Source organism: Balaenoptera musculus, chromosome 19 (genome assembly GCF_009873245.2).
Source record: "Balaenoptera musculus isolate JJ_BM4_2016_0621 chromosome 19, mBalMus1.pri.v3, whole genome shotgun sequence".
Taxonomy (NCBI): Eukaryota; Metazoa; Chordata; class Mammalia; order Artiodactyla; family Balaenopteridae; genus Balaenoptera; species Balaenoptera musculus.
In genome coordinates this window covers 5,965,033-5,981,103 of record NC_045803.1, presented here as the reverse complement: position 1 = coordinate 5,981,103, position 16,071 = coordinate 5,965,033, and the positions used below count along the sequence as shown (strand labels likewise).

Below are 16,071 nucleotides of genomic sequence, written 5' to 3'. Positions count from 1 at the left end.
CTTTTATACCTATAAAATAAAAATAATTAAAAGTTCAAGGAAGCGAATTCCCTGGTGGTCCAGTGGTTAAGGCTCCGCGCTCCCAATGCAGGGGGGCCGGGTTCGATCCCTGGTCAGGGAACTAGATCCTGCATGCCGCAACTTAAAAAGATCCCGCATGCCACAGTGAAGATCCCGCACGCCACAGCTAAGACCTGGCACAGCCAAATAAATAAATAAATATTAAAAAAAAAAAAAAGTTCAAGGGAAAGAGAAGCTATTTGCAACGGCAGCAAACATAGATAAGATCTAGGAATAAACGAGCAATGTCCAGACCTATATGAATATTTTAAAGTCATGTCTATCCAAATTATTGCAAAGATTTAATATAACTTCAGTCAACATTGCAACGAGATCCACATCATATAATACTGTGCAGCTATCAATAAGACTTTGTATCAAAAGTCAGTAATCTGGAACAATTTTATCGTATAAGGTTAACTTTCTTTTTTGAAGGTTAAGTTTCTTTAAAAAGGCAAGTTATAAGCCATTTATGCAGTGTTATCACATCTTTGTAATAAAATGAGTCACAGAAAAGTTTGGAAAAGGAAACATATCAAAATTTTAACAACGTGTATTTCTGGCTATCAAGATTTTGGATGTGGGAATGTCCTCTCATGCATCAGAAGGTCCAAAAAGGGAGGATCCCAGAGAAATATGCGGTAAATTTGAAAACTAGAGGGCCAGATACCACATCTTTTGTAAAAGCATTTTACCTTAGATTTTATTTAGATCTTGGTCATTACAAAGAACCGTGGAGACAGTGAGAGGAGGAGGTGATTTAGAGCAGCGGTCCCCAACCTTTTTGGCACGAGGAACGGGTTTCCTGGAAGACAATTTTTCCACGGAAGGGGGGTGTGGTTCAAGCGGTAATGCGAGCGATGGGGAACGGCCGATGAAGCTTCGCTCGCTTGCCTACCGCTCATCTCCTGCTGTGTGGCCCCGGGGGTTGGAGACCCCTGATTTAGAGGACAGAGGATGTTGGAAAGCAGGTTTTGAAGAAGGCACTAATGTAGTCTATGAGAAGTCAATGGGCTTTAAAACCCACAAAGCCCTCTAAAATGCAGAGACTGCTCAAGCTCCAACTCCCATAAATCTCTCAGGTAACAATGCCTAACTACATCATACCCAAAATACGGGCCACATGGCTACTTCATAGTTCATGACTTCTAACAGATTATCATTAGCCTATCCAGACCCAAACACCCGGATCCCCATGACTCTCAGTGACCACTGGAGACCCTCAAAGACAAGAAAGCTGCCCCAAGCACTAACCTCCCCACAAGGCCACCCCATTCACTGGCCTTGGTGTGATTTGGGGAAGGATACCCCAATCACCGACCCCCTCCCGTAAGTACATCGCAAACACTCACTGCGCCAAGGACATCAAACACGCTGAACTGCCAACCAAGTATGTCTCAATCACTGACCTCCCCTCATGGACACTCCCATTAGTGAACCTTCCCAAAGACGTCCCAATCACTGACCTATGTACCAAGGATTCCCCAGTCACTGACTCTCCTGGGATGCTCCAATCGCTGACATCCCTCTAAGGCTGTCCTAAGAACTGATCTTCCCCCAGAAGACCTTGTCAGGCTCTGACACACCCTCAAAGACACCCCAATTCCTGACTTCCTTCAAGGAACACCGAATCACTGACCTGTCATTCACCGCCAATCAACCTTCCCCCGAAAGATGCCCCAATCACAGACCTGTCCCCTAAGTGCATCGCAATCACTAGCCCACACCCTAAATCATGCCACTGATTTGCCTCCAAGACCGCTCAGTCACTGACCTCTCCTATAAATGCTAACCCCAAGCCATCCCAATCTTTCTGCATGGTACTCCAATACCCTGACCATCCCCAGGGTTGCCCCATTTCCCACCATCCTGCTCCCTCAATAACGGAATGCATCCCCTGTCCTACAAGGTCCTGCTCCTCCCACAGACTCCCCGTATCCCTCCCCTCCCTCCGCAAAGCTCAATCTGATTCTGCTCCCAGGACGCGAAACTGAGACCCCTTAATAGATCCTTCGCGCGCCAGCTGGGTGGGTACAAACAGGCACAGTCCATTACTTTCTTCAGATTCACAAACCCGGCTGTTCCACCTCTCAGGTCAAGTTTATCCTCTGTAGCACCCGAGTCTGCAGGCTGCCAACCATCACCCCGGGGCGTCCTTCCACCGACCAAGATTCCGTTTAGCTTTCGCGTCTTTTAGACAAAGACACTATGACAGAGTATGGCGGCGCCCTGTTAGCTGATTTATGTGGGACCCGCCATCTTGGAAAACCAGCCGTACAACCACTTTTCCTGCCCCACAAAACTTGCCTGCGTTATGTCAGTCGCTAGCGTCGCAAAGGGCAATACGCATGCTCTAGCCCATCTCCACCGGATTCAGGTCTCTTCCCAGTAAGGCGCCCCAAGCCCAAAGATGTCTGTCTCCGCTTTGCAACTGGTACCTTACGAAGCTACATAACATCAGAGCGGGCACAGCCATGCTGAAAAAGTTGCTCAAATCCGTAGGGGAAAAGGAGTCTTCTTTTAGGGAGTTGGGAGCAGGTGGAGAGACTTCCGGGAATGCTTCTGAAGAAAGGTTTAGGGTCTGGAGAAGCCAAGGCGGTAGAGGAAGGTAGCATGCCTCACTGTGGGCACAGAGTAAACAAATTTAGTTGAAGGAAAAGATCTTCTTCAGCCAAAATTGGTGGTGGAAGTTTGGTGACACCTCCAGGGTGAAAGGTGAGAGGGCTGCAGGGAGGGTGGAGCTAATAGTGAGGGAGGGGTTATGTTTCTGACTGAGGTGGAAATTGGTGAAATTTCTGGTGGAAGACCAGAAATTATTGGTAGAAATTTCTGTGCAGGCTTTCTGTCAATTCATATGTTTTCATATAATTTTTCTCATGCAGAAATTATTAGAATTGGAATTGTTGAGTCAAAGAGAAGAAAAATTTTTAATTGGATAGATTATTCCAGATTGTTGTCCAAACATGTTTTGTTAGTGAATACACTTTACTGGCTGCTATCCAGCTTCGTCCAAGAACTCCAACTGAAAAGTAATAGCTAGTTTTTATTAAGTGTATACACATTTTTTTTTGAATAGGGGACATGTTCAAGCATAATAATTGCACTATCTTGCTTAATATTCTGAAAGCCATTGATGGTGGACATAAATATTACCCTCATTTTATATATGGGGGGAAAAGGGCTAATTCTATCAGAGTGCCTATTTTCTAACCACCTCATCAACCTTTTAATCTTTGCCCAACCTAAGGGCGACTAAAAATATTATTTTATTTTTATTTCTTATTTTATAAATTGATTATTTACTGGTATTATTTTTTCTGTTTTAGGTTGGTTATCTTTTTCTTAGTCGTATTGTGGATATTTATAACTATCAATTCAACTTCCATTCTCCCCATGTCTAAGCAACCACTAATTTACTTTCTGTCTCTATAGATTTACCTATTCTGGACATAAGTTCAGTCATATAATATGTAGTCTTTGTAACTGGCTTCTTTCACTTAGCATAATGCTTTCAAGGTTCATCCATGTTGTAGCATGTGTCTGTACTTCATTCCTTTTTATATCTGAATAATATTCTGTTGTATGGATGTAGCACATTTTATTTTTCTGTTCATCAGTTGATGGATATTTGTTTCCACTTTTGGCTATTATAAATAATGCTGCTGTTAACATTTGTGTACAAGTTTTTGTGTGGACATATGCTTTTATTTCTCTTGGATATAAACCTGGAGTGAAATTGCTGGATCATATGATAAATATGTTTACTGTTTGGGGAACTGTAAGACTGTTTTCCAAAGTAGCTGCACAAAAGGAATACCAACTAAAGGAAAACTGTTTATTCTCCCCTAGGGTACTTCTCACAACAAACGTTTGGTGGAGTCCAGCCTACCAACTCCATTTTAAATGACGTTTCTGTTTATTAATTTTCACATGATGATAATGGAGTTTTCATTTGGGGGTACTGTCTGTGGTATCCTGAAGGAAGCTTCAAAACACCTCTCCCTACAAACACAAGCATTTCCTTTTTCCCATTCTTCCAACAGAGTTATATCTTAATTATGGTTGGATCAGATTTAGTGTTTACATTATGATGACTATGTAAATACTACATATAGTTCAGCCACTAGTATACTATGATTACTTTTCCTTTCTTGTACAACTTTCTATTTTCCCTAGAGTTGTCTCATTTACTTCTTACAGAATTTCTGGCCTTTTGGTTCTCAGAAAGCTCCGCACTTGTTATCGGCTCCACCGCTGGCAGAAGGGAAGCGGGGTGTCACGTGTGAAAAACTCACCCCCACCCCCGGATTCCCTCTTCCCATTGGCTCATGACTACTCTCCTCCCCTTTACTGGGCGGTAACCATGTTCCACCCCCAAATATATGCCAGGTTTCTGACAGTTGCCGGTTTTTTTTGACTTTTTTTGACGGCGTTATGCTGTCCCCATTACCGCGAGTGCTTCTCCAGACTCTTTTCTGTCCTCAAAGTCATCCTCTCACCGTCCACACTGAGCCAGAAGCGTTCTCGGGGTATTTGCCTTTCGTCTTATACGTTTTCTCCTTTTCCTTTGGCTGTTTGTTGGTTTTTGTACGGACACCTAACTTCTAAGATGGCTGTGCCCATGTGTCGTTTCCCAATCTTCGTGCAAAGTGGATTACTTTTCTCCGCAGCCCGCTGAGGCGGACGTATCCTACCCCGTTTCCCTTGTGTGAGCTCGAGTTTCTGAAAATCCGTGCAGTTTACGGCGCAGGGTTTAAGTGGGGGTAGTTTGAATGGCATTTATCCGTTCCGTGCCTTCCCTGGCTACTTGGGCCAAAACTGCCACTTCGCTTTCTGTACGGCGAGTCCTGAAAGGTGGCGGCCCCGGGATCCGTGGCGAGATGGGCGCAGACATTATCTCCTTGCCTGCTCCGTACAAACGCTGCAGGGCCCTCGTCGGCCGCCGTAGTCCAGCGCGGAGGCTGGGCGAAGGCGCAGCAGTAAAAGAATTCACGGAAGTGCGGATTCTAGGAGGTCGCGGTGGGATCAGGAGAAAATCGAGACCGTGTGTGGATCTCTGCGTGGAATAGGATGAGGGAAACGAGGTGTCTGTGGGCGTCCGGGTGGGGTGGAGCCGTGGGGTCCGTAGAGGGAGAGGAAGCAAGTGGGAGTCGGTGACTGGGGTATTTACGATTGGGGTGACGGAGTCAGTCCTGAAGGATTCTGGTGTTAGTGATTAAAGGCCAGTCGAAATCTAGGACTGAAAGTCCGTAATCAGAGTTTTGTGTCTGTCTGCAGTGCTCTGTGATTGAGGACTGCGGTAGGGAATGATTTTTGTCAATGAAAGCGGTGTCTGGTTTGGATTCGGGATTCAGTAGCGGGCTCAATGACAGGAGCGGGGGTCTCATGGTCAGCGAACCTGGGTATCTAGTCCAGATTTCGAGATTACTCCGAGTGTATGTGTCCAGTGGTTGCGGTGGGTGGTCCAGGTGTGTCAGTCGTTGAGAGGTTTGTGAGAGCTGAAGCTGGTCGGTGGGTGGGTGTTTTCAAACGTGACTTTCTCCTTCAGTTCCTCAAGTCCAAGGCCTCGTTTGCCAAGCGCCTTTGGCTTTCCACATCTTCTCTCGACCCCGTAGAAATGAAAGCGTTGTTGGAGATCGAGGATTAAGCACACCTAAAGTGGTAAGGTTTCTACTAAAGATGAGGATTTTGCCCTTCCTGCAAGTTTACTGTGTGTGTGCATACACACACTTGTAAATATTTCCTTTCAGAGTTGTTCTAGCACAAGTAAAATAACATCTCTATTACCCCAATTCTGTTCTCCAACGATAACGTTTGTTAAATTTTCCATATAGTTCCTTTTAGTCTTCATTTTTCTATGCTTGATTTTCACAATTCCAATAAACTGCCGAAATTTTAGTATAATTTGTCTCATCATTTAATTTCCTATCATAAACATTACTAATAAATATATCATAAAATTTTTTTCTGTAAGAATTGTTTTTTAAAAATTTCTGACAGATACCAAGAGACAAACCTGTGCCATTAATGACTGGAATCACTCAATATGTGCATTCATTTAGATAGAATTTAAATGTTTAAATATTCAGTTATCACTTCTGAGAACAGGTTATGATTCTGCATTTACATAAGGGTGTGGTTCCCTGTCCCTCATCTCCACGATGATTTTTAATTTTTTTGCCATTGTGAATGGTGTCTTTCTACTTTCGACCTTTTTATTCACTTTTAATTTACTATTACACAGAAGAGTAATTACATTGAAAAGATTTGTTTCTGCTAACCCTACTGATCTCATTATTACAAGCTTTCCCATCTCCCACGATTTTATTATGAAAAATTTCAAACATATAGCAAGGTTTAAAGAACTATACATTTGAATTCCTGCATGCCTGCCACGTGGATTTTATCATCATGATTTTATTGAGTTTCCTTTATCGTATATGTATCTGTATATCACTCCTCTAATCATCATCAATCCACCTTTTTACATTTTTGAGGGTATGTTTTATTGTAAGTTGCAGATATTTATACATTTTCCCCTAAATATTTTAGTAAGCATATAATTAGAGTTCTACTCATAGCTTTTTTCTAATGACAGCTTTTTTTTTATTCATACACCGTACAATTCATCCACTTAAAGCATACAATTCAGTGGTTTTTATTGTAATCACATTCCTTGAACTCGTTTTATGTAATGCATGTTTTTATACTTTTACTAAATGTGTATATATCCACAAATAGTAATCTTGTTCTATATGCTTTAATTTTTTCTCTTGGTTTTCCTTTGTTTGTTTCTTTCACATAATGACGATTAGTGAAGATGGTTCAATGACTTTGAACAGGTCCATGAGCACACATGGTTTCCAAGGAATAGCTGTCCAGGTCCTCACCTTTTATATGTTCTCTTTCCAAAAACTGGTCTGTGATAATTCCCCTGCCATGGGGGCATCGTGTTGTGCTGGTTCTCCTTTCCCATCTCCCCTTTCACAGTCACCCCACTTCCACTTCACAGAAGGAAGAAATAGCACCCACACATTCACAATCTTCTATTTTATTGCTCCAGGGTGTAATAGCCTCTGGGACCCCAAATAAAGGAACAGATGGCTTTGAAATCAGGTGGGTGACAGTGGCAGTGACAACATCTGGGCCCAGAGGAAATTTACACTCAAAGTGAATTTATTTTTCAGCTCACAGGTCGTGGCTCCTGGAGCAAGATACATCACGTGACGTGAGAAGGTTTCACGACCTGGATATCATTATTTGTGGGAACATCACTGCCTGGAGACTAAGATTTCTAACCAGAAATTTAGGCCAGTTCAAGAAGAGGCTCAGGAGACATCCTAGTCTTTGGCCGTTTCCCAATAACAGATGAAAATGATCAAGGACCAGGTGATTTTTGGTTTGTCTTATTCTTTCCTTCATTCTGTGATTGATTTCTGGGGGGGACTTTAAAACGCAATTGAATTCAATAGAAATAACAAATTGGAAAACTAGAATTTGTGCAGAAATAAATTTAGATTTAAATTCAACATCAAGGCAAAATAGCATCAGGAATATGTTGTTCGTGGGATCTACACTAAATGACTAATATTGGAATATCGTCTGTGATTGGAGTATCCAGTGGGTTACATGCACTGTCAACTTATGTCTAATATCTCTGACAGTCATCACAGCCAAAGACTCCTGATGATGATGGGATAGGCATTGACTCTGAGGAGAAAGCTGACCAGTTCCTCAGAGGATGTCACTGTATATTTCATGGCACTCAGGTCTCGGGACTTTTTAAATGGTTCGTCCTAGAGGTGATATGGCAGACAGTGTCCTTAACTACAACCTTCTCATAAATGCAAAAGCTGGTTCCTCAGAGACCCCTTTGGAAATAGACCAAGAAAACTCAGCGGGCACAGTGCTTCATGGGACCATAGCAAGGTGACCCATGGACCCAACCTTGTAGCGGTCAGGGTTAGCTTGGGAATAAAACCTAGATGACATAAGAAAATGGAAGGGTTGCATGACTTTCCAAGGTCCTGTATGAACAGGTGACCGAACAGGTGTTTGAGTATAGATTTGGCAGGAGGGAGTTGAAAGTATCTGTGTCTGGTAAAGTTGTTGCGATCTCAGAGGGTTTGCTTTAGAACTTCCTGCTATTAAACATAGGAAACAAACTTATGGGTACCAAAGGGGAAAGGGGCAAGGGGAGATAAATTAGGAATTTGGGATTAACAGATACACACTACCATATATAAAATAGATGAACAATAAGGACCCACTCTGTAGCACAGGGAACTATATTCAATATCTTATAATAACCTATAATGGAAAAGAATCTGAAAAAGAATAGACATATTCAATATGTATATGTATAACTGAATCACTTTGCTGTACATCTGAGACATTGTAAATCAATGATACTTAAATTAAAAAAAAGAAAGAACTTCCAGCTATTGAAGGTAGTCCACTTCCCCTCCCTGTGTTCAAAGCCAAGTCCTACTGCCTCATCTTTCATTACCTTTAAAAAATTTCACAATACAAATATGCGCGAATACATCTGTAAAACTCCAGTGATGACAAAGTACATCTAGTGAAAAAGTAAAAGTCCTCTTCATATGCTTCTTTCCTAATCCCCTGGTGTCGCTTAACAAATGTGCAGGAGTGTGTACTTCCAGTCACTGAGCTGTGTGTACATCTGTGTCTGTATGGATGTTTGCAGGTGGATCTAACAGCTCTTAGGTCTTTGGATAGTGCCTTTCCATTACTGTATTTACTCTTTCATAAACTGAGTTGGGGAATGTGAGACCTCACTTTATCCTCTATATTTATTATTCTCTCTTTTATATATTCCATCATTTTGTCCTTGTGCTGCATTTTGAGTAATTTCTTCAGATCTACCTTCCTGTTTATTATCTCTTCAATGTATCTGATATGCTGTGAAGCTGACTGGAAATGTAAATATAAATAATATACCTATGTATATATGTACTTGTGTGTTTTTTGAAGGATGCTATTTATTTTCTTATTTTGCATAATGTTCTTTACTAGTCTCTCATTCTTTTTTTTTTTTAAATTATTAGCACCTTTAATTATTATTTATTTATTTATTTGGCTGTGTTGGGTCTTCGTTTCTGCGCGAGGGCTTCCTCTAGCTGCGGCAAGCGGGGGCCACTCTTCATCGCGGTGCGCGGGCCTCTCACTATCGTGGCCTCTCTTGTTGCGGAGCACAGGCTCCAGACGCGCAGGCTCAGTAGTTGCGGCTCACGGGCCTAGTTGCTCCGCGGCATGTGGGATCTTCCCAGACCAGGGCTCGAACCCGTGTCCCCTGCATTAGCAGGCAGATTCTCAACCACTGCGCCACCAAGGAAGCCCCTCTCATTCTTTTAATATGTTTTAGAAAGGTGTTTTTATTCTTCATAACATATAAAACATACTTAATACGTTGTATCTTTTAATTATAGTGTCTGGAGTTTCTTCATGGTTGATTCTGATAATGGTTATGAAGATTCCTGGTGAATGTAGGAATATGTTTTGTTTGTCCTGATGTCACTAGAATGTACTTAATACCTGGCAAATATGTACTTGATACAAAAAAAAAAAAAAAAATATATATATATATATATATATATATATATATATATATATATATATATATATATACAACAAATGTTTTAAATATATATTGTATATGTTTCTAGTTTAGCAAGAGGATTAATGACTACTTATTACAGAAACTTCTGATTTGTTGAATGATGGCTGACTGTACAATTACAGAATATTTTGCGATACATAAATTAGAACATGGATAGATTTTGCTTCTATGACAATGTAGTTTTAAAAAATCAGGGGCAAAAAAAAAAAAAAAAAAAAAATCAGGGGCATTCCCTGGCGGTCCAGTGGTTAGGACTTGGCACTTTCACTGCCAGGGGCCTGGGTTCAATCCCTGATCAGGGAACTAAGATCCCCCAAGCCTTGCAGCACAGCCAAATTTTTAGAAAAATTAAAAAATAAAAATAAATAAAAATCAAAGCACCTCTGTATATAGATGTAGCCTAAATGATGAAAAAGAGCAGAACAACTTCTTTCACATGCCTTCCATTTCAGTAACGAGAGAAACACTCATATTAAACAGGACCCGTGTCGTTACAGGGATCGCTGACACTGGAGGATGTGGCCGTGGACTTCACGTGGGAGGAGTGGCAGCTCCTGGCCCCAACTCAGAAGGACCTGTACCGGGACGTGATGCTGGAGAACTATAGCAACCTGCTGTCCGTGGGTGAGGACGGCTCCCCTGGGTCCCTCAGAGAGTCCCCAGTCAGTGGCCTCTCCTTCTTCAGCTTCTGAAAGCTTTGCAGTGTCCATGGTGCCCTAAAGTGGTAGATGAGTCTCAGTTCCTTCTCTGGTCCCAGACTAGAGTATAACGTGCCCTCTCCTGAGAGACGAGCCTTTCCTTTGCTGAGCCGCAAATTGCATAGTTCGTAAAATGTAACATTCTTCCATGTTGGCAGACCACAGCCCAATTCACGAGTCTGTCCCTCTGTCGTTTCCCATGAACAGGGTATCAAGCCAGCAAGCCGGATGCTCTCTCCAGATTGGAACGAGGAGAACCGTGGCCAGTAGAAGATGAAATCCACAGTCGAATCTGTCCAGGTGAGTAAGAGAACCGGCACTGGGGGGCCAAGGGAGTCATATTCTAATCATTCAGAGATGTCACAGCTGTGTATGTCTGAGGACATGGAAGCATAGCCTCCACAGAAGAGCTCTTTTTCTTTTAGCGGTGTCGAGGAACATATCTCTTCTTGGATTTGATCCCTATTTATTTCACCTAGGTCTTGATTTTTTTTTTTTCTCTAAGTTTCTTCTTAGAATTCTCAAATCTTCCCATCCTTCTTCCCCCAGCACTGTATCACTACCTGTTCCTTCTACTTGTCTTGCTATGAAATTCAACCTTCCACACCTCTCTCTAAAGAGAGATGTTTTGATTTCAGCACTGGCTTCTGGCAACTGCACCTTCTTGCCCCTTTGGATAATAATTGATTTCCATTCCTAACGTTCATGCCATCTTTGATTGGAGGTTAGGATTTCAACATATAAATTGTGGGGGGAACATAAACGTTCAGTCTCTAGTACCTTCTGTTTCTTTCTTCATATATCCTGGCTGTGCTGGAAAAGCCTCAGTCCTCCTCTTGTATTTCTTCTTTGTTCTCACACCACTGCCACACTCACGGCACTTCTGACACCAGCAATTCTCTGTGACACCAGCTAAGTGTCCTACAGTTTAACTCAATTCTGACACTGTCTGCCTGGAGAAAGCATGAGATCCCACAGGTTAAGGGCTCCATCACACAAGACTGCCCCGACCTCCACTTCAGACGCCAAACACAAGTCCAGGTTGTTACCTGTGCTTCCGACCAACTGGCTGTAGACCGGAGCTTCCCAAGACTCCCTCGTCCTCAGGTTCAATTCATTTGCTAGAGTGGCACACAGAACTCAGAGGAACATTTTACTTACTCGATCACCAGTTTGTTAGGAAAGGATTTAAGTCAGGAACAGCCAGGGGGAAGAGATGCACAGGGTACGGGGAAGGGGCGTGGCGCTTCCATGGCCTCTCTGGGTGTGATGCTCTCCCAACACCTCCTTGTGTTAGCCACCTGTAGGCTCTCTGAACCCCGTAATTTTTAAAGGAGGCCTTACTGCCCTGGGCATGACTGATCATTAACTTCATTTCCAGCCCTTCCAGCAAATGCAGCCATGTGTGAGGGGGCTAAGTTGTGCTCTTGGCAGCTAGGAATTTAGCTTAGGCCCCCTCATCTTACATCCGTCAAGAAAGGGAATGTCTCTGGTAAGATGCCTTTAAGCAGCTATATGAGGGATGTGGGTAGGTCCCTTGGGTGAATTGCATTCCATGAAGACAAAATAGCAAGGTCAGAAGCCTGAGGCAGGAGCATGTTTTAGGAATCTGGAGGAAGCCTGTATGAGCACAGTGGAGTGAGCGAGAGGGACAGTGGATGGAGAAAATACGGAGATAACGGCAGTAAGGTAGTAGGTGGAGTTTGGAGTAGACAGGTCATGTAGGACCTTTCAGGGACACTTCAAGGACTTGATTTTTTTGTTTGTGTTTTTAAGATTTTTTTGATGTGGATCATTTTTAAAGTCTTTATTGAATTTGTTACAATATCGCTTCTGTTTTATGTTTTGGTTTTTTGGCCGCGAGGCATGTGTGATGTTAGCTCACCGACCAGGGATCGAACCCACACGCCCTGCATTGGAAGGAGAAGTCTTAAAGCACTGGACTGCCAGGGAAGTCCATGATTTTTTTTTTTAATAAATTAATTAAGTTTTTTGGCTGCACCGCGCGGCTTGCAAGATCTCAGTTCCCCAACCAGGGATTGAACCTGGGCCACAGCAGTGAGAGGCCCGAATCCTAACCAGCAGGCCACGAGGGAACTCCCAAGGACTTGATTTTTTAAAGATAATCAGATGAGAAAACAGTAGGGCATAATATAATTTATATTTAAAATGATCACTTTGTGAGACTTCCTTGGTGGTCCAGTGGTTAAGACTCCGTACCTCCACTGCAGGGGGTGCAGGTTCAATCCTTGGTCGGGGAACTAAGATCCCACATGCTGCGTGGTGCGGCCAAAAAAAAAAAAAAATGATCACTTCGATATGGGAAAAGAATCTGAAAGAGAATAGAGATATATATATATATATATCTGTATAACTGAATCACTTTGCTGTACACCTGAAACTAACACAACATTGTAAATCAACTATACCCCCAATATAAAATAAAAAATTTAAAAAATAAAATAAAATGATCACTTTGGCTACTTTGTAGAAGGGAAGTTAAAGCCTGAAATCCAGTCAGCGGAGCCCATTGCTGTAGTATAAGACAGAATGCTTGTCTTCAACCTGGGTAGAGGGGGTGAGGGTTAGTGAGCTTGGAAATATATTTATAAAGGAGAGAAGGCGTTTCCTATTGAAGTAGATAATGGGTTGAAAGAAAAATACAACTGAAGGATGACTCTAAGGTTCTTGGCATGAGTCTGGGGAAGAGTGGAGTCACCATTTCTGAGATGAAGAAGGTGTATGGAGAAGGAGATATGGGTTGAGAAATCAGGAGTTTTGTTTTGGACATTGTAATTTAGACGTGTTTGTTCACATCACCTTGGATGCAAATGCTCTGTTGCATTTGGATCTACCCGAGGAATTCAGGGAGAGTTTAGGACTAGAGTTAGAAATGTGGACGGATTGAGATCTCCTATGGGATGAGTACAGATTAAAAAGAGACTTGGATTTTAAAAAAAATTGTGGGCACTATACTCAATGTTTTGTAATAACGTATAAGGGAAAATAATCTGAAAAAGAATATATATATAAAAATAATGAGGATTCATATAGATAAATATATTTATATAAGTAAATTTATGTAAATATAACTAAATATATTTATAGAAATGAACTTATATAAATATGTAAATAAATATATTTATAGAAATTATATAAATATGTAAATAAATATATTTATAGAAATAAATTTATATAAATAAATATATTTATAGAAGTAAATTTATATAAATATATAAATAAATATATTTCTAGAAATCCTGTACTAAGGATTTATATATATATAAAACTGAATCCCTTTGCTGTACACCTGAAACTAGCACAATGTTGGAAATCAACTATACTTCAATACAAAAATAATAAAAAATTAAAATTGAAAAATAAAAACATATAGTAGAATTGAAAAAAAGTGCTATATGTATACAAATATCAAATCATTATGTTGTATACCTGAAACTAATATAATGTCGTATGTCAATTATACCTTGATCTGAAAAAAAAGAAAGGAAGAAAGATTCCCCTGAGTAGAGATTACATACATGCAAGGTAGAATTAAAAAAAAAAAAAAAAGAGCCTTGGACCACTAGCAGTCAGGAAGATGAGGATTTGTGAAATGCATGGTTTCCTAATACATGTACTAGGACCTCTTATTTTCAGAGTGTGTATTTTTGGTAGATTTGGGGTGGACGGCCTGCACTAGTCTATACATAATGTTGTATGCAGGCCTTCTTGAGCCTACTTGGTGAACCACAGCCTTAATATGTGCTAGAGGAGATTAGTGAGAAATAAAGCAGTACATTCTAGGAGTAAGATTTTAGTAACAAACAGAGGATAAATCTGCAGGTAATATGTGGACGTTTCCTCTTTTGAATGCAGCATCTTTGCTATAGTTCAGGGCTATGTGAACTAAATTTTCCAAATGAACAGTAAAGATGGGGACTACTTTAGAAATGTAGGGGAAACAGAGCTTACAGTGACATAGAATGATAGCGTGATATATAGGAGTCATATCTGGGATTTGAGTTAAGATGAGGAAGGGCAAGTAATGAAGGTGTGAAGTTGGAAATGTGCAAGGCCTTGAGGAAACTGTCAAAAGATTGGCCTGAAGCCACTTGAAGGCCAGTTTTAGAAGGTATTTGTAGAGGAATGAGTGGAGTGTGGACATGGATAAATGGAGTAAAAGTTGGTAATGTAACTTTTATTTCCAGGCTGTTCTGGACTTTGTTAGTATAGTTGACCCTTGAACAGCACGAGTTTGAACTGCATGGGTCCACTTATATGCGGATTTTTTTCAGTGACTACATACTGCAGTATTACACCATCCAAGGTTGGTTGAATCCTCAGATGCACAACCTTGGATACAGGGGGCCGACTATAAAGTTATACCTGGATTTTTGACCACATGGAGGGTCTGTACCCCTATCCCCCGCCTTGTTCAGCCGTCACCTGTAATTGAGGTATAGTGGTGGCATTGTGAACTTGATCTCTATTATCCTTGGATACGTAGTCTTTCTTTTGAACTGGGTGGCAGCAGTGTGAGCTATAGTTAAGTACATCCAGTAGTTCTAAGACAAATGGCAGGCAAAACGGTCAAGAGTCTTGGTCCAGGATCAGAAGTGTGATCCTTTAGGACCCCTTAAATGGTAGAAACCAAGATGGGTATGCAGACTTTTGAAAGAAAATGCTATTAGTGGCAGGATGTGGGTTTAGGGATCACTACAATGAAATGGGAACAATTTAAATGTTCCATATATACAAGTACAAAGGGTGAATGAAAAAGGTGCCAGTTCCCTAGTATGATACTGTAATATAAGATATATATGTACTTGGTCTTTGGCCCTGGTTTCTGGCATAGAGCTCCTAAAAGTCTTGTAGTTTCCTGAGTATAGGATCACTTATTTCCTTTATTAGTATTGGTATAGTCAATGTTTGGTGCTCCTCCATGGGCTTTTTAAAACCCAAAGTCTTAATAGTTATAATAAATGTAAACTTGGTCACATGCCTTCATCTATTGATACTTTCAGTCTACACATTTTTCCATCCTGTTCTCTATCCTTATATATATAATATTTATATACAAATGATTCCCACATTGTTATCTCCTTTCCCACATGGTTAAGACCTTTCTCAGGATCTTCATATCCAATTGAATTCTTCATGTCTGTTTTGGATATCCAAAACCCACCTGGAGGTTGATATACTTTGAAATGCACACTTGATTTCCCCACATTGTGAACCTCAATAATAGTCCCGATCTCATTAAAAACCACTACTCACCTATCCAGTGGCCTAGGTCACATAATTAGGAATAATACTTGATTCCTTGCATTTGAGGATTTATGCATGTATGAATGTGTCCCACAGCATTTGGAAAAAGATATCCCTCTGTCTTCTGTGGTCTAGTGCTCATAATAACTTGATTTTATTTTACTATCAGCATAATTTATAAGGTTACAATTAGAAAGCAGCCAAATCTCTATTTGCTCATTTTGAATGCTCTAACCTCGTTTATGCCCTGTTTTTACCTTTTATTTTCTTTGTTTACATTATTGTACTTTACCCTTGTCCAAGTGATAACAAACATATATTGGAGTTTCTTTCTTTCTTTTTTTTTACTTGAAGTATAGTTGATTTACACTGTTGTGTTAATTTCTGCTGTACAGCAAAGTG

General features: G+C 40.9%; 1 protein-coding gene across 4 annotated transcripts in view; it reads left to right on the top strand.

Annotated features, from left to right (window-relative positions):
• The first annotated feature begins 4,505 nt into the window (after positions 1–4,505).
• ZNF613 (zinc finger protein 613) overlaps positions 4,506–16,071 on the top strand; it is a 29,540-nt gene continuing 17,974 nt past the window's right edge. For 2 of the 4 annotated variants that reach the window (XM_036833433.1, XM_036833430.1), the window contains exons 1-5: positions 5,024–5,144; positions 5,609–5,721; positions 7,248–7,449; positions 10,201–10,327; positions 10,609–10,701. In XM_036833433.1, coding sequence (XP_036689328.1) covers positions 7,429–7,449; positions 10,201–10,327; positions 10,609–10,701 — 241 coding nt within the window. In that variant the 5' untranslated portion in view covers positions 5,024–5,144; positions 5,609–5,721; positions 7,248–7,428. Of the gene's footprint in view, positions 4,590–5,023; positions 5,145–5,608; positions 5,722–7,247; positions 7,460–10,200; positions 10,328–10,608; positions 10,702–16,071 lie in introns of those variants that run through there. The other 2 variants (XM_036833431.1, XM_036833432.1) reach the window with 2 other exon arrangements.